The sequence below is a fragment of the Amphiprion ocellaris genome, chromosome 15 (assembly GCF_022539595.1).
Source record: "Amphiprion ocellaris isolate individual 3 ecotype Okinawa chromosome 15, ASM2253959v1, whole genome shotgun sequence".
NCBI classification, from domain to species: domain Eukaryota; kingdom Metazoa; phylum Chordata; class Actinopteri; family Pomacentridae; genus Amphiprion; species Amphiprion ocellaris.
Window position 1 is genome coordinate 33,763,006 of NC_072780.1, and position 19,147 is coordinate 33,782,152.

The window sequence follows — 19,147 nt, forward strand, 5'->3', positions numbered from 1 at the left end:
TATCTCCATAGGGGTACAGAGGAACATTTCCAGCAACCATCACTCCTGTGTTCTAATGCTACATTGTGTTAGTTAATGGTGTTGAAAGGCTCATTGATGATTAGAAAACCCTTGTGCAGTTATGTTAGCACATGGATAAAAGTGGGAGGTTTACTGGAAAACATGGAATTGTCTGGATGAAACTGTTGAACGGTAGTGTAGGTCAACTTTAACTAATATAGAGCAACTTTAATACAATCTAGCAAAACAAACAACAACAACAAAAAGATAAATCTTTCTGAAATCATTCTGGAAAACATTCTGACTTATTTTTTTGCTGGGAAAAAACAACATAAAGATGATGATAGTTCCCTCTGTAGAGACTTCATACTTCTAGTTTTAACTTAGCAGAGAAATAAACCTGAAGGATAAAAACAGCTTAAAAGAAGCAGAATCAGCAGGTTCCAGCTCAAATACTTTATTAAATAATCATCATCATGAAAAAGGAAACAAACAAACAAACAAACATGAAAAAATGAAAGTCACATTTGTTTTTCTTCAAGTTTTCAACATTGACATTTTTTTTTTAACTGTTAGTCACTCCGGTGGCTTTACGAAAGTCATCCGAGGGTAACCATGGAAACCAGAGGAGGCGCTAACATCTGTCCAGCTGTGACGATGGCAGAGTTTTTGACGTGTTGGTTTGCATCAGAAGCCGGAGCTGCCAGCGACGGACGCCTCGAGGACAACCATGTCTTTGTGTCAGCAGCTGGACGAGATGAGGAACGCTATTGATGGAAGGAAAGTCCATCAGCTCTGAGCTCCAACAACAACCACAGACGATAGAATCTCATGTTTTCAGCTTTTATCTCCACTGATGAGACTTTAACGCCGCTGATATCGTGTTTCCTACGATGGAAAAACTCCAGATTTAATTTAAACTTTCATTTAAAATGTCACATTTCTAAAAAACAAAACAAAAAAGCAGAGGTAAAAAAAACCCAAACATCTCTACAGTCTACCAGCTGACATGCATCTACGACAGCAACACTACTTCTGTTGGCTCGTTTTCTACTGCAGGGGTGTCCAACATGAGGCCCGTGGGCCAAAAGCGGTCCTCCAGAGGGTCCAATCCGGTCCTCAAAGTGTAAAAATTCCAGAGAAGACATTAACTGCAGATTGTAAATTAGTAAAACTAGAAATTTAAAATCATTTCTAGACCATGACAAGTTGTTTGGATCAGAAAGTAAAATACCAGATTGTTTATTGTTCTTTTGTCATTTTGTGTCTCATTGTTATAATATTTTGTCTGTTTTTCTTGTTTTTTTGTCCTTTTTTGTCTGGCTTTTGTTGGGATTTCTTGTTTTTTGTTGTTTTGTGTTTCCTTTTTGTCTCGTTTGTCCATTTTTTTGTCACTTTCTAACTTTTTTGTCAAATTTTTTGTCTCGCTTTTGTTTTGTTTTGTGTTGTTTGCCTCATCTTTTGTCGTTTTGTGTCTCATTTTTGTAATATATTGTCTTGTTTTTCTTCTTTTTTGTCTGACTTTTGTGGTTGTGATCCTCCAGTAAATCCTCTCTGGTTCAGTTCCAGATGACTAAATGTTGTGTTCCTTTGTCGATACTGTGTGATCTGGAAGTTGTAATGTGGAAATGATAAACTGAGACATTTCAGGTTGTTCATGATGTTTAGTGAAGAGATAATTCCTTAAATGTGAGCATTTCTGCACTAAAACAAAGGAACCATTAGGAGTTGTGGTTATTTCTAGGTTATTCTGCTGTGGTTTTACTGGTTTTACTGGTGATCAGACTGGACTGGATGTGGAACCTGGACTAAATAAAATGAGTTTGACACCGATGGTTTTCAGTCTTTTTGTGACGCCCACATATTTACATCGTCAGTCTGCGGTGCGTCTTTTAAATCTCACACTGACCGACAGCAGCTTCCTGAAATAACACAACTCACAGAGCCGTGGAAACAAGCGGCGATGCTCCTGTTTGTTTCTTATTGCCAACAAAAAACAGTTAAACCAGTTAAAACACAGATTCCTTATTTCTAATGTCCACTGTGTATCCATCCGCAGCTGGAAATAGTCCCCTCAGTGTTTCCTGTGAGGTTTTCTGTGAGGTTTCCTAGAATTGAAACATACATTCATGGTTTAGCAGAAGACGGGCGGTGGACGTCTGGTAGAGTCTAAATCATGGCGCTAGTTGACAGTAAGAAAAGCAGAAGAACACCAAACTTATCTTTTATCAGAATGTTCCCTGAAGGTTCGACAGTCCGGAGAGCAAAAACATTCGTCCTCTTTTAAACATCTAGTCAGTTTCGAGAGCTCTGACTGGATGAGCAGCATTAGAAGCCAGTTAATTGGCTTGTAGCACTGGAGGAGGACAGATCCAGCTGATTGGACAGATGTTTGTTTTTTGACCAAGTTTCTGGACAAACTTTAAATGAACAAACGTGAGGAAAGGTTTTCTCCTGGTATGTGGAACGTCGTGTCCCGTGTCTTCAGATTGAATTAACGTCCAGGTCTGCAGATGCTGCCCTTAACTCTGACCTACATTGGACCAACCCGGTGCCAACAAACAACGTTCCCTGAAGGTTTGACAGTCCGGAGAGCAAAAACGTTCGTCCTCTTTTAACCCTCGTGTCGTCCTGCGGGTCAAAATGGACCCGTTTTAAAGATTGGAAATGTGAAGAAAAAAAATATTTTCACAGTGAAACTTCTGATGTCCACATTTTCAACATTTTTGGGGAATTTTTGAGCATTTTTTGTTGGGAAAAAAAGAAATGCTAAAAATGTTTCTTAAGAACATTCACAAAAAAACTAACCAAAATCAGCGAATTTCGCTGGATTTTGGTTGATTTTTTGTGAATGTTCTTAAAGAAAATATTAGACGTTTTACTGATATATATGGAATCACTTTAGATATTTTTAGGATTTTTTTGGAAGATTTTTACTCATTTTTAAAAAATATTTACAAGAATTTTCTTGCCAAATTTGGGGATTTAAAAAAAAAAAAAAAAACTTTCAAGGGAAACTTTTAAAGAATTATTTGAATTTTCTTCCTGAAAGTTTCGCAAATTTCCAAAAATTTGGGGAATTTTTTTGCTGAATTTTTGGAATTTTTTCAGACAAGAAAACAGTATTTTTTGGTGCCCGTAAATGAGAACAACAGGAAGGTTAAACATCTAGTTGGTTTCGAGAGCTCTGACTGGATGAGCAGCATTAGAAGCCAGTTAATTGGCTTGTAGCACTGGAGGAGGACAGATCCAGCTGATTGGAGATGTTTGTTTTTTGACCAAGTTTCTGGACAAACTTTAAACTGGTATGTGGAACGTCGTGTCCCGTGTCTTCAGATTGAATTAACGTCCAGGTCTGCAGATGCTGCCCTTAACTCTGACCTACATTGGACCAACCCGGTGCCAACAAACAGCCCTGTTCTGCCCTCCCTCGGCCTGACAATGCTGCCGGGTGTGGGGTGTCAAATCTAATGAAGCGGGCAGCAAACAACAGCTGAGTGTGTGGAAATGCGGGGAAAGAGGAGGGAGGCGGCGGCCGAGACACAGGCGTCCTTGTCAGAGCCGAGGCCGAGCCGGAGAGACGGCGAGCGGCTGAGACGCTGGACGCTCGGAGACAGAATGAATCACTGCTGTGAGCTCATGGAGGCTCGGGGACATGAAAAGGCCTCGGGTTTGTTGGATCTGAGCGCTAATCGAAGTGTTGCACCAAATGTCATCGGATTCCCGACCGTTTGCTTATTTTTCCTCCGTGTTTCCATCCTGAGCCGGTTCGCTCTGTTTGATTGAGGATTAGAGTGGATTAGCTCAGGAGAGAATATGTACGGCAGCACATGAAGGTCACGTCTTCTGGAGGGACGCATCGAACACAAACCTGCAGGGACATCGCAGCCGCAATCACATTAATCCTCTGAACTCCTGCACCTTCTCTGGTGGTTCATATTTCTCTGCATTAGAAAGTCCTGCAGCTCTCTGGAAACAGAACATCTCAGAAATGTCTCCCTGCAGCTCCACATAACATAAATATTCTACTATATTCTGGACTAGTTTCCCCCAAAACTCCCTGAATTTTCATCACGTGATTCTCGGTCGCAGCTGAGTCACTGTTGGCTTCACAGCTGCTCATTTTTGTAATATTTTGTCTTGTTTTTGTTGGTTTTTCTCTTATTTTTTGTCTGACTTTTGTCATTTTGTTCCTCGTTTTTGTCATTTTGTATTTCCTTTTTGTCCCCCTTGTGTCGTTTGTCCATTTCTTTTGCTCTTTGAAACTTTTTTGTCTCTTTCTTTGTTTTGTGTCGTTTGTCTCATCTTTTGTCATTTTGTGCCTCGTTTTTGTAATATTTTGTCCTGTTTTTGTTGGTTTTTGGTCTTTTTTTGGTCTGATTTTTGTCGTTTGTTTCATGTTTTTGTCGTTTTGTGTTTCTTTTGCATCTCGCTTGTATTTTTAGTCTTATTGTAATTTTGCGTTTCGCTTCATTTGTAGCTTTGTGCAATGTTTTTGTCGTTTTGTGTTTTTTTGGTCTTGCTTGTGTCGTTTGTCTACTGTTTTTGTCATATTGTTTCTCATTTTTGTCATTTTTTTGTCTTGCTTGTGTCCATTTTTGGTCGCTTTGTAACTTCTTTGTCTAATTTTTGTCTCTTTCTTGTTTGTTTTGTGTCTTGTTTTTATAATGTTTTTTCTTGTTTTTGTCTTTTTTGGTCAGACTTCTGTCATTTTGATCATAAAGTAAAGTCCTATATGGTTCAGTTCTGTTAGCTTCACAGCTGCTCAAAGGAGCTCAGAATTTTTAGTTTTTTTATGGAATCTGGTTAGAGAAAATAATTAAATTTTTACAATATTTTTAATTGAGTGATGTGGGATAAAGTGATATTAATAAAATATCACATTTGGTTAAGTTTTTTGATAGAACTGCACGTCTAATATCAGTCCAGAAACTGCTGTAATGGTGAAAAGTTGATCAACATTTCTGCTTTTACAGTTTTTTCTGTCATAAACTCGCCCAGTTTGGCCACAACAGCAGCATCCTGAACCAACAGCATCCAGAAAAGGTCTTCAGATAACAGCAGAAAAACTCATTTTCCACTAATGTGTGCATTTTTTTTGGCTAATTTTCCTTTTTGAAGTCTAGAGTTTGTTAACTGTTAGCACAGTTTGTGAACTGTGTCCAGCAATAAGACGTCAACATCAGCTGCTTCTGCATCTAAGTAAGCAGCAAAGTTGAAGCGAACTATTGAAATACTACAAAAAATGTAGTGAAACGGGGCTAAAAGTTGTTTTTAAAAGTCAAAAATTGCTTCAGCAAGCATAAACACTTTTTGGCAAAATAGGATTTTGGCAAAAAAATAAATAAAACTGTCAGATTTTTGTGTTTACATGAAGTTTTCTAATGCAATCCTTCAAAATGTGCATAAAATCCATTATAGAAACAGCTGTTTGATTTTAAACGGGGACGAGCTATAAAAGAAAAATATAATCTATAATACAAGAATCCAGGTAGTTTTTAGTGGTTTAATGGCCTGACAGCGGCTCTAATGTTGTGTTAAACTGTGTTTGAGGCGTCTGCATTATAATCTGACCTTAGTTTGATAAACTGAAGCGACCTCCTGCAGCCTGAAACTGAACTTTTGGAGCTGAAATCCAGAAGCTTTGACTAATAAAACTCACACTGATGAACTTTGGGCTCATCTGTGATCCACCTTTAACATGAACATTTCAGCTCAGTGGAGCTTAAAGCTGCTGGAGCGTAAAACGCCGACGCTTCATTCAGGGAATAGTTTCACCACAGAGCAGACGAGGACTCGGAGGCAACAAACCCGCAGCAGCATCCATCCTGCACAGCTTCCTCCTCGGACCAGGAGCCGCACACGCGTGTGTTTGTACACACGCGTGTGTTTGTACACATGTGTGTGTTTACTGCCGCGGTCCGGCCGGGATTAGACGGGGCAGACGTTGGAGAGGGGAGGAGCTGCAGTAATCTGCTAATCTCATTAATACTGAAGGCGCTCCGTCAACAAGATGCAGCGAACAAAGGACGGAGTAAACAGCTGATGACCTGGCAGACGTCCACCAGAGGAGACCAGGACCAGGTTCTACCTCCAGATTAAATAAACACTCTGGCAGGTGAAGACAAAAAGCAGCAGCTGGTCTGAAAACACAGCAGGACTGAACCGTCAGCTGTTCCCATCAGTCACACCTCAACATCCAGAGAAATACAGCTTCATGTTTAGAGTCAATGCTTAATCCCATCCAGACAAGAAAGAGGCTGCTGGGATTTCTGTCTGTCAGATGCAGAGGAGCAGCTGGGACCACTGGGACCAGTCACTGGGACAGGTGGACCAAATGGTTCCCAGTTAGAGCAAACTGGTCACAAAAACAACCCCTGCTAAGAACAGCTCATGCTTTCTGCATCCATGTGACAAAAAACCAAATCCACAACCCCCTCCGTGGACGTCCAAGAAAACAAACGATGTCAAAACAAAGAGACTCACGAGGAGATTCTCAGATATTCACACCTTCATGGGTCGTCATTTAAAGAGTTCTAATTAACCCTCGTGTCGTCCTGCAGGTCAAAACTGACCCGTTTTAAAGTTTGAAAATGTGGGAAAAAAATATTTTCACAGTGAAACTTCTGATGTCCACATTTTCAACATTTTTGGGAAATCTTTGAACATTTTATGGTGGAAAAAAAGAAATGTTTAAAAATGTTTCTTAAGAACATTCAAGAAAAAAATCAACCAAAATCCAGCAAATTTTGCTGGATTTTGGCTGATTTTTATGTGAATGTGCTTAAAGAAAATATTAGAAATTTCCCTGATATATATGGAATCACTTTAGATATTTTTAGGATTTTTTTGGAAGATTTTTACTAATTTTTTGAAAATATTTACAAGAATTTTCTTGCCAAATTTGGGGGATTTTTGGATAAACCTTTTAAGGGAAACTTTTAAGGAATTATTGTAATTTTCTTCCTGAAGGTTTTGCAAATTTTCAGAAATTTGGGGAATTTTTTTGCTGAATTTTTGGAATTTTTTCAGACAAGGAAACAATATTTTTTGGTGCCCGTAAATGAAGACAACAGGAGGGTTAAAGTAGTTGCAGCTGGACTTTAGAGGTGTTTAAATTTTGACATGCTTTCTATCAACGGAGCCCAAACACAGTGAGAAGCTCTGAAATCTCCAGAAATCTCGTGCTTTGTCCACACACAGTTAACTACTTTCAAAACCTGCAGATATGAAAACTATTAATTAACCTTTAGCCAATCTTTGTGGACAGCGGGACGATGGCAACAAACACGGTGCTAAGCTCAAAAAGCTCCAGAAATCTTGTGGTTTTTGTGTCACTATGAAGGAACCTATTGTGGTATAAATGCAGTCATTTTCAAAGTCTACACTAATCTGTGCACATGGACATGAAAAGCATGAACTGAACCTATCTGTGGATGGAGGGATGATGGCAGCAAACACAGTGAGAAGCTCCGAAATCTCCAGAAATCTTGTGCTATGTCTGCACAAAAATAACTACTTTCAAAGCCTGCATTGATGTGCACACACAGATATGAAAACTATTAATTAACCTTTAGCCAATCTTTGTGGATTAAATGGAAACAAATACTGTGCTAAGCTCTGAAATCTCCAGAAATCTCGTGTTATGTCCGCCCACAATTTGCTTCACGTTTTCCTGTGTTGAATATAAGGAGACCTACTGTAGAAAGAATAGAATCACTGAAATGGTCTGTGCACGTAGGTATAAAAAGCATGATTTGAACTTTAGCCAACCTATCTGTGGATGGAGGGATGATGGCAGCAATCAAAGCTGAAAACACTAAGATCTCCAGAAATCTCGTGCTATGTCTGACCACAGTTAACTACTGCATTGGTCTGCACTCACAGATATGAAAACTAACCGTTTAATTAATCTTTGTGGAGTGAAGGAACAATGGCAACAAATACTGTGCTAAGCTCTGAAATCTCCAGAAATCCCGTGCTGTGTGTTCTTTTGTGTCAAAAGTCCTTTTCAAAGTCTACACTAATCTGTGCATATGGATGCCAAAAGCATGAATTGATCTTTAGCCAACCTTTTTGTGGGTGGAGGAACGACGGCAACAAACACAGTTTAAAATGCTAAAATCTCCAGAAATCTCGTGCTTGGTCTGTCCACAATTTGCTTCATGGGTTTTTCTTTGTTCAACATGAGGAACCGTAATATAGTATGAATAAAATCCTTTTAAAGTTCCAACCGGTCTGTCAGAAAGTGTGAGTCGACCTTTAGCCGACCTTTCTGCAGCTGGAGGGACGATGGCAACAAACACAGATGGGATGATTAAATAAGTCTCCAGAAGTCTTTCCATATCAGTCCTCACAGCAGGACGAGGGGATTCCGTACGAGACAGATAAGAGTTTGGGTTAGAAAAAGGCATGCGTCCAGGACCTGGAGCTGCTCTCACCGGTCCAGAACCCGGCTGTAGTCCTGAGGCCCGCAGCCGCCTTCGCTCTTCAGCTCGGCGAACACTTGAGTGAAAAAGTGTGGGTCGGCGTTGATCCGCAGCATCTTGGCGCTGGTGCCATCGATGATGGCGAGGCAGCGGTCCCAGAAGGCCTCCTTACCAGCCTCCACCAGGAAGGGCTTGAGCGGGTACGAGATCTCGTTGCCCATGTAGGAGTAGGACAGGTAGAGACAGGTGAGCAGGATGGCCTGCAGCTCGTGCTCCGACGCCACCAGGTCTCCGTCCACCACGTCTCGGCACAGCATGTAGACGAAGACCACGTTGGCCGGTGTGACGAAGGCCTGGTCCTGCCAGCCCTGCAGCAGCAGCGATCGGTCCACGGCCCGCAGCCACAGCACCGGGTCGGCCGGGGACAGGTGCTTCAGGCGGTAGCAGCGGCAGCACAGGAACTCCCCCAGACAGCGCAGCAGCTCGCTGGTGGACGCCTGGACGATCACCCTCTTCGGAGACGAGCTCACCGTCCCCTGAGGAACCTTCTTCACCGAGGACAGCTGCTGGGACTTGCTGTAGCCGAAGCCGTGGCCCTGACCCATCCCCAGCCTGTAGCCCAGACCCAGACCCAGTCCCGCTGGGCCCTCGTAGCTGGACAGGTTGGCACATGACAGTGACTTCTTCACATTCTCTCGGTTGAGGTGCAGCACCGGGTCCTTCTGGTAGATGTTGATGTTGTTGTTGTTCAGAGGATCTCCGAGGGCCACCGGACCGCCGGGAACCTTCTTGGAGTTGCCCTTTTTCTTAGTTGAAGCCACCAGTCGCTTCCAGGTGAGCGCCGGCAGGAAGATGGACTGTCCTCTCTTCAGGCCGCGGTCCTTCTGGCTGTTGAGCGAGCGGCTGCTGAGGCTGGGGTAGTGGCTGAGCGAGCCGGGCCGGTGGTCGTAGTAGCCAGACTTACGGGAGCTGGGGGACAGTGACAGGACGGTCCCCATGATGAGCTCCACAGATTATACCCACCGAGTCTGGTATTAATAATATCCACAAGATGCAGAGACTCAGCAGGAAAACATGATGAGGAAGGCAGCAGGAGGGGGGCTGGAGACAGAAGAAGAGATTCATCAGGAGAACATTCAAAAATAACTCAACTTTACATACAGGAGATAAAAACGACTCTAAAAGAACCGGATCTGCAGCAAGGAAACGGTTAGAGTTTGTGTTTGAAAAATCATAAAAATAGAGAGTAAAGAGTCACTGTGGAGCTGAGGGAGAAAATCTGGCCAAAAAGCAGGAAACGCTCATGAAGACAGTTTGTTCTGACCTTCTGGAGGAGAACATTTTAAGGGTTTTAAGGGTTTTAAGGGTTAATCAGCAGAACGATGTGATCTGTGAACATTCTGGATATTAAACTGTTTAAAGATTCTTCTCTTTATTCGAATTAATTAAAGTTCAGATGTTTGAGTCTGAGGTGCTCAGACTTTATCACTGATTAACCCTCCTGTTGTTCTCACTTACAGGCACAAAAAAAATTGTTCCTTTGTCTGAAAAAAATCCAAAAAACACCAAAAAAATTTCCCAAATTTCTGAAAATCTGCAAAACCTTCAGGAAGAAAATTTCTTGAAAATTTCCCTTAAAAATTTTATTTAAAAAAAAAAAAAAAAATCCCCAAATTTGGCAATAAATAAAAATAAAATAAAATAAAAATTGTAAATGTTTTCAAAAAATGAGTAAAAATCTTCCAAAAAAATACTAAAAATATCTAAAGTGATTCCATATATAGTAGTAAAACTTCTAATATTTTCTTTAAGAACATTCACATAAAAATCAACCAAAATCCAGCGAATTTCGCTGGATTTTATGTGAATCTTCTTAAGAAACATTTTTAACATTTTTTTTCCAAGAAAAAAAATGTTCGAAAATTTCCCAAAAATGTTGAAAATGTGGACATAAGTTTCACTGTGAGTTTTTTTTTTTCCCCACATTTTCAGACTTTAAAACGGGTCCATTTGACCCGCAGGATAACACGAGGGTTTACTGAATAAACCGGACAGCCGCTCACCGGAGGACCGGAGATCTTCCACGGTCCGGTTCTGTGTTTGTGCCGCAGATGAACGGAGTTCCAGGAGCGCAGAGAGTCCGTTAAAGATGCCGCCGGGCTGCGGGTGTCATCCTCCGGTGCTCCCCGGACATTCACCGACTCTCCGCCGCCTCCGTTCTTACCGACTGTCTCTTCCTCTGCGGCTCCATGTCGGTAAACGGCGAACAACAAACTTTCAGTCGGTCGGAGTCCTTCCGATGCATTCCGTCTCCTCCCGGTCCCCGGTTCCCGGTGCTGGTCTTCGGTGCAGCAGCAGCAGCTCACGGTCCGCACGCGGAGAGCTGCAGCCTCCTAATGACCGGAGATCGGTGCGACCTCAGACCGAGATCTGGATCAGTAACGGAGAGAGGAGGCGAGGAGGCACCGACAGACTCCTCCTCACACACACACACACACACACACACACACACACACACACACACACACACACACACACACACACACACACACACACACACACACACACACACAGAAACACACACAATAACACACGTATATACACAAAATCACAAACAACACACACACAGTAGCCCACATAGAGACACACACACATACATATAAACATACACAGTAACACACACACATATAAATAAAAATAAACACGCACACATTAACACACATTAGCACACACCATAAATATTCCATAAATTTTACCTGTTAGTGTTTCTTGTATATTAGAGATTCACCTGTTTATAATTTTTGCATTTGTATGTTGTTTATAATTTTCTTTGATGTTTTTACTTATTTTAACATTTAGTATTTCTGAACCTGGTGGACGGTCACTGCATTTCCCTGCATTTCACCGCATTTCCCTGCATTTCACCGCATTTCACTGCATTTCACCGCATTTCCCTGCATTTCACCACATTTCCCCTCAGATATTACAGTAAAAATCCTCCTTGTAGGAACTTTAAGGATCATTTTACATCAACATGTTAGCAGAACCTGTTGATGATGTTTTTGTGTGTCTCATTATTGTTATTTTGTGTCTCGTTTGTCATTTTGTGTCTTGTTTTTGTTGTTTTGTGTCTTGTTTTAGCCATTTTGTGTTTTGTTTTTGTCGTTTTGTGTCTCATTTCTGTCATTTTGTGTCTAGTTTGTCATTTTGTGTCTTGTTTTTGTCATTTTGTGTCTTATTTTTGCCATTTTGTGTATTGATTTTGTCATTTTGAGTCTCTTTTTTGTCCTTTTGTGTCTTGTTTTTGTCATTTTGTGTCTCATTTCTGTCATTTTGTGTCTTGTTTTTGTTGTTTTGTGTCTTGTTTTTGTCATTTTGTCATTTTTGTCATTTTGTGTCTCATTTCGGTCATTTTGTCTTGTTTTTGTGTCTCGTTTTTGTCGTTTTGTGTCTCGTTTTGTCATTGTGTCGCATTTTTGTCATTTTGTGTCTTGTTTTTGTTGTTTTGTGTCTTATTGTTATTTTGTGTCTTGTTCTGTGTATTGTGTGTAGTTGTTATCTGTAGTGTATTTGTTGTGTGTTGTTGTTGTCTTTTCTGTATTAATGTGTTTAGCTGCATGTTTTGGCTTCATTTATTGTGTATTTGGGCTGTAATAACCTTAATGCTGCTCAAGAAGAAAAATAAACCGCATCCAGAGAGATTTAAGAGTTATACGTATATAAATATAGAGCTAATAAACCACTGTAAACATGTTTATTTATATATATATATATATATATATATATATATATATATATATATATATATATATATATCAAGCTGATAAAGGAGTTTGTTTACGCAGTTCCTCCTCCTCTGGTTCTGGAGTTCATTATTCCAAATGCTCAGAGCTTTTCTGGGAATCAGGGGATAAATTTAGCTGCTTCTTGGTCGCTGGGATTCCCTGGAGAAGATGGATTGCAGGAAGCCCGAGTTTTAAACAAATGATAAAGATCAGAGGAGATCAGGAGGGATTGTAGAGGACAGAAAGAAGTGGAATGGAAAAGGATGAGAAAACAGAAGAGATTTCTGTGAATTTTAAAGCTATAATCAGACGTTAAATCCTCAACTACGTACAAATACAGCACGTATTAGTCTAATAATCTAATGTAATCTGAAGTCCTGAACCTCTATGGAAACAGAACAACCACGAAGAAGGACAGACCAAATGACTCTTGATAGACTTTTATTATTTCCATTTTTATTTTGCTTCCGTATTTGACTCCTATCTGCTCTGTAGAAACACTGCCTGCAGTTCAATGGAAAAACATCCCAGAATTTTTGTCTTGTGACCATTTGGGACAGTTGAGTCATTAATGGCTTCTCAGTTGCTCTGAGTAAAGTAGAATTTTTTGTTTTTGACAGAATCATTTTAGTGCAAACAGTTAATTTTTGATGGATTTGTAAACGACACACGAAACATACGATTTTAAGTCTAGATTTGGTGAATTTTCCCAAAGTAACAGAATCAGAATCCATCAATTTTTCCCATTTTTTCAGTTTCCTGCTCTGATAAATGGAGTAATTTTGGAACTTTTAAAAAATAGATAACATATCTTTCAAACCTGATTCAGAAAGTTTACCTTTGTTTGGCTCATTGTCGTCTATTTTTACATAAAAAACGAACTTCATTTGACAAATTCAGGACACAAAAAAGAAAAGAGGAGAAAGAGAGAGCAGTAGGAGCTGAAGTGTTGTTTGGTTCGTCCATCAAACGTCTGATGTTCGTCTGGAGATCCTCCTCTGAGCCCTTAATCTGTTTTCTTCTTCTTGTCCAAGTAGTTTATCAGGGAAGAGTTTTCTTTGTCCACAAATAAACCGGCCGGTAAATTTAGCTGCAGACTTCATCCAGTTAAAGGCGTCCAGAGTCCTACTGGCCTGCAGTCCTGAAGAAACACCTCAGAACCTTCAGGTTAAACCAAAGCTCCCTCATTTGTGGCACACTGGTAACTCTGATGAACACTCCAGCTTTATATATATATATATATATATATATATATATATATATATATATATATATATATATATATATATATATATATATATATATATATATATATATATATATATATATAACAGGGTCAGTAATGCAGCAATGGTATTATTATTAAATCTATTTATTACTATTTTATTTTATTGTCCTTTTGTTATAATTACACAAACTTTGATGTGCCTCCCACTTGTTGTGCAGAACCTTTGCTGGGTTCTCCTGTACCCCTACGTCAGCCCTATTCAATCAGCGGCCCGCGGGCCACATGTGGCCCTAAAGCAACTGCCGAGTGATTGGGACTTGGGTCCGAGAAAAACAGAAAAACATCTTTCAGTAACACTGTCAAGTTCTAACAAAAATCCCAACATTGTTACAAACATTGAATGCAACACTCACCGTAACCTAGCAACTAACCCACAATGCATTGCGTTGTTGACGAGGCGCGTTTGAAAAGTTAACATTAGCAGTTCTATACAGGTGAAAATAGCAGCATGTCTTTTTCTGAAACGACAAGGAGGAAACCGTGGGTTTAATCCTGTGTGGGCTGACAAGTATTTATTTATTTATTTACCACCAAACCGTTGCAGTGCTGAAAGATTATAATGTCTTAAGACACCACAATGAAAAACATGCTGCATTTCGGACAAACTCTCCTGACGGATCTCATGAGAGAGCGGCTAAAAGTCAGAGTCTGACTGAGTCTTATACAGTGAAGTGAAACTTCACAGCTCAGGAACAGGAACAGCAGCTTCCCTTCTTGTATCAGGGATCATGGCAAAGAAAAAGAGACACAGACTCAGAAACTGAAGGACTGCATGCTGACTGTGGTGGATGAAGTTTAACGGACGATAACGTTAAGATGAGTGTAACATCTGCTACTAAACAGGTACTTCTGTCTGACGCGTCAAACATCTGCAGGGTTGATGTTCTCACCACAATGTCTTCCAGACGCTGTCAGAAGAGCTCAGAAAAGCTGATGAAATGGCTGCAGCAGTAGACCAGTCTACAGATAGAGCTGACACAGCCCAGCTTTGCATGTATGTCCGTTGTTTTGATGGGAAAGTTGCAGTGCACTTGCTCAGTATGTTTGGATCAACATGTGAATGAAGCTTTTCACACATGAACATGATAAAGCAGCTGTCACTGCTGTCTGACTGATAGTACTCTTCACCTCTGCCTTCACACTGCATTTACATCTTATGAGCCAAACATCTGCACTCTTGTTCACAATAAGAGGTGTCATTTCTCCCACTAGAACAATCATCTGCATAGGTTGAGTAATGCCTCATGTTCAGTGCAACACAGCAGCCAATAAATGCAGCTTTCTGTTCACGTATTATAAGTTTCATATTTAAGAAAGACATTTTGTTTTCACAGTTATTTCACTTAGTTGCACTTTATTATGCACTTTGATGTGGGCTTTACTTCTTTTCAAAGGGATCATAACTGTGTCCCTGTGTCAGCTGTTTATTTTTTTGATTATATGCACTGAAGATGAGACCAAATATGGACAGGGACAAATTCTGCTTTTTATTTCAAAAGAAGAAAAATACCTCAAGTTCTGAAAAGTTACTGTTAAGCAAGTTGCTTTTTTATGCACTTTCAGATATGACCAAAACAGAAGATGTGTTTCTAATCTGCACTTTGTTTTCGTGTTCATGTGCAGCTTAACATGTAGAAGTTATGTGTTTGAAATGTAAAATTTACAGTAGCAGTATTTCAGCACAGGTTTAGTTTAAGTACTGCTCTTCTGTTGTGTTTATGGATATGACAATACATTAATAAACATCCAGCATGTTTGTTATCTTATTGTCACCATTTCACCTGTTTTATGGTAGTTTTGGTCCTTTTTGTGGTGAATTTTGGCCAATTTTGTGGCAATTTTCTGTGTTTTTACTGGCATATTTGAACATTTCAGAGTAATTTTGACTATTTGGGGAGGGTCATTTTTACAAATTTTTTGTGCCAGATTTGCGTTTTTCTTGCAATTTCACCTGTTTTGTGTTCATTTTGATTCTTTTTGTGGTGATTTTGGGTGTTTTTCTTGGCATCTTTGAACCTTTCAGGGTAGTTTTGGCTCTTTTTGGGCTGATTTTGTGGTTTTTTTGTGGTAATTCTGTCTGTTTTTGTGGTGATTTTTCAGCTTTTTTAGTTATTTTAGTTTCAGTTATTAGCAGAACTCAGATGTGTTTCTCCTCCTAAATGTCTTGGTTCTATCTGCTGGACTGATGAAGTTCTGAGGCTCAGAAATGATGGGAAAGTAAACTAGTGCTGAAGCTTTCCTGTAACTCTGCAGCATTCACTACATTAGATGTACTGAAGTTACTGCAGGTATTTTTTGTCTTTATAACTGAGTTGTGTCACTACAGAGTGTCCTCACAGCAGAAGTCCAGCAGACTCTGGTGTCTTTTCTGAAGCAGCTGCAGGACTCTCAGCTGATCCGGATCCAGCCGTGAAAAGAGCCGCTGTCATCCACTGATGACCTCCTGCAGCTACACACTCACACAGACACACACCACACGCACAGCATCACTTTACAGCAGCAGCAAGCGGCAAGCAGCAAGCGGCAAGCAGCAAGCGGCAAGCAGCAAGCGGCAAGCAGCAAGCGGCAAGCAGCAAGCGGCAAGCAGCAAGCGGCAAGCAGCAAGCGGCAAGCAGCAAGCGGCAAGCAGCAAGCGGCAAGCAGCAAGCGGCTAGCAGCAGCGGCTAGCAGCAGCGGCTAGCAGCAGCGGCTAGCAGCAGCGGCTAGCAGCAGCGGCTAGCAGCAGCGGCTAGCAGCAGCGGCTAGCAGCAGCGGCTAGCAGCAGCAGCAGGCGGAGAACACGACCCGTCATCTAATCCCCATTTTGACATTTTATTTTTTTAATCCTCAGATTAAATGTGAATAAAACTGAACGTTTGTTTCTCTGAGCGGCTGATATTAGCAGTGTTCCAGTCCACAAAGAGCTGAATAGAAATCGGTTTAAAGTTTCCTCCCTCAGCCTTAATTTTGGGTCAGATTTCCTGTCTGTAGCGTTTAGTTTGACCTACATCCAGTACGTAACAGTGATCTTGTCCCACATTGTGCAGCAGGAGACGACTGGTGCAGTCGGGAAAACAAACAGTTTTGTTTTTGCATCGAGGCTTCTGTTCCAAACGAGGCCCAGCAGCTGTATTTCTGTCTTCATGCTCTTGTCACAGACGCTTTCATCCTCATCCAAACTCTCAGCAGATCCTTCCTCTGCTCTGTCACACTCCCACTGATGTCGTTTTTTAATTTATTTTTCAAGAAGAGTAGCATGAATGCACTGAAATGAAAACTGAAACGAGCTTTCCATGGCAGCAGGGCTTCCTCTCTACTTTCATTTTGCTGTTTCTTGCTTTAAACACGTTGATGACTTGATGCTTTAAGGATCATTCCAGAATATCTGGGCTTCAAAATGTGTGAAAAATCAACCTTTCTGCTCCATATTGATCAATAATAGGTATTGATGGGCTCAGCTTCTTCTTCCATGTTTTCTGTGCTGTTTGCTAACTCTACTCTAATCCATGCTAATGTGATCTTTTTCTCAGCAGTAGAAGCTAGATATTTAGCTGCTGTTACTGCTGACCAAGAGGACAAACTGACTGATGGAAAACAGTCCAAAGAATTAGTCTGATCCTGATAATATGAGCTGGAGGGAGACATTCAATCAAGGCTGACAATGGGATGAAAAGATGGAAAATAGAAGAGAGGACATAGCTTTGCTCTACACATTCTGTAGGAACACTGTTGGATGATGGAAACGACAAGAACAAGACACAAAATGACAAAAACAAGATACAAAACAACAAAAACAAGACACAAAACGACAGAAACACGACACAAAACGACAAAAACAAGACACAAAACGACAAAAACAAGACAAAATGACAAAAACATCACATAAAATGACAAAAATGAGACACAGAATGACAAAAACGACAGAAAATGCAAAAATGACAAAACAAGATAAACAGGACATAAAATGACAGAAACAAGACAGAAAAGGACAAAAATGAGACATAAAACAACAGAAACATCATCACCAGGTTCTGCTAACATGTTGTGGGAAACGTTCCATGAATAATAATTATTTAAAATATTATGTTCACTCTAAGAAATTTCCCTGTAAATTCACAGTAAAGATCTGGCAACAAAAGTTGCCAGCAGAGCAGTTATTCTACAGTAAACCTACCGTATCCTACAACAACAGTTTATTACTGTAAAAATATTACACTATTATGATGTTTAGAGTTTATACTTACAGTATATTACTGTCAGTATTTTGGTGCCATTATACTGTTATTTTACTGTTTGTACTGTAATCTTCGTAAACAGTTTATTACTGTAAAATTGATATCAGAGAATGTGATGATATGAAATGATGACATTGCTGAAAACTAATGATTTAAAAATGTCACATCTCAAAATGAAAGCCCCAGGAAATAGTACAGCATAGAAATGGATCAGACAAGAGACGACTTTTCAACATTAAGCTTTTCTTAAAACCAATTCTGTATCAAACATATTTCAAAAACTGACTTATTTAACCCATTAAATTTTAGTAACATACAATCATGAGTCTTTTTCTAAGGGTGACTACATGAGGATTTACAGTAGATGTCTTTTTCTGGAGCAGCTTCCTGACCTCTGGAACATCACCTTCTCCTGGCTGCCTTTGTTCCCCTCTCAGGGTTGATACCAAGGAAACGCCTACAATGAAATGACATTAAGATATGATTAAGAATGATATTAAGCAAAACAGAGGCTTCCACTTATAACAGCTGTTTAGTTCAATACACATTTAAAGCTAATTTTTGCAGCCGTTTGCAAAACAGGCAAATTTACTTTTCCTAAGTGGAAAGAAAAGCAACATGACATCCTACAAACTTTTTTTAAAACTTGAAATACATGGAGGACTAAAAGTGCCAAAATTAAATAAATAAATACATCATTAAATAATTAATTAAATCTGTCACTAATTCATTAAAATTGGAATTAAATATGTCATTAATTCATTAAAATTGGAATTAAATACATAAATGTGTTATTAAATATGTCATTAATTCATTAAAATAGCAATTCATTTTAGGTAAAAAAAAAACATTATTATTTCACTAATTAATTAATTATTTCATGGTCCTTGTGTTGCAGTGGATCATGAATTTATTTTATCTGTCAACCTCACCCGTCAAAGTCGGTGGGCGGATCCTAACACCTGATTGGTTACCCTGCACACCAAGTCTGGGCGGATTCTAACACCTGATTGGTTACCCTGCACATCAAGTCTGGGCGGATCCTAACACCTGATTGGTTACCCTGCACATCAAGTCTGGGCGGATCCTAACACCTGATTGGTTACCCTGCACATCAAGTCTGGGCGGATCCTAACACCTGATTGGTTACCCTGCACATCAAGTCTGGGCGGATCCTAACACCTGATTGGTTATCCTGCACATCAAGTCAAGGCAAATCGATTCCAGGTAATGATTGATGCAGAGCTTGTGAACACATTCCGATACACTGGGTGGCGCTATTCACCTCTACGTTGGTTTGGATTAAACAAAACTTTATTGGCAACAGCTAAAGACTCGGTCCTCTACCCCAAATGTTGATACAGCGGTGCGAGACAAAATTTCCTTTAGCGTTTCCTTTAGCACCTACTCGGCACGGCACGGCTCGTCACT

The 19,147-nt window shown here is 40.1% G+C and overlaps 1 protein-coding gene across 1 annotated transcript; it reads right to left on the bottom strand.

Moving 5' to 3' along the window:
- Positions 1-441: 441 nt before the first annotated feature.
- Positions 442-10,870, bottom strand: si:dkeyp-92c9.2 (uncharacterized protein LOC571482 homolog). The gene is made up of 2 exons (XM_023262713.3): positions 10,493-10,870; positions 442-9,530 (listed from the first exon to the last, which is right to left on the bottom strand). Exon 2 carries the CDS (start codon positions 9,425-9,427, stop codon positions 8,438-8,440), a length of 990 nt encoding a protein of 329 aa, XP_023118481.1. The 5' UTR covers positions 9,428-9,530; positions 10,493-10,870; the 3' UTR covers positions 442-8,437.
- Positions 10,871-19,147: the final 8,277 nt, after the last annotated feature.

Excerpts from the sequence above, each read along its gene's own strand:
- si:dkeyp-92c9.2 (XM_023262713.3), bottom strand. The coding sequence starts at position 9,427 with ATGGGGACCGTCCTGTCACTGTCCCCCAGCTCCCGTAAGTCTGGCTAC.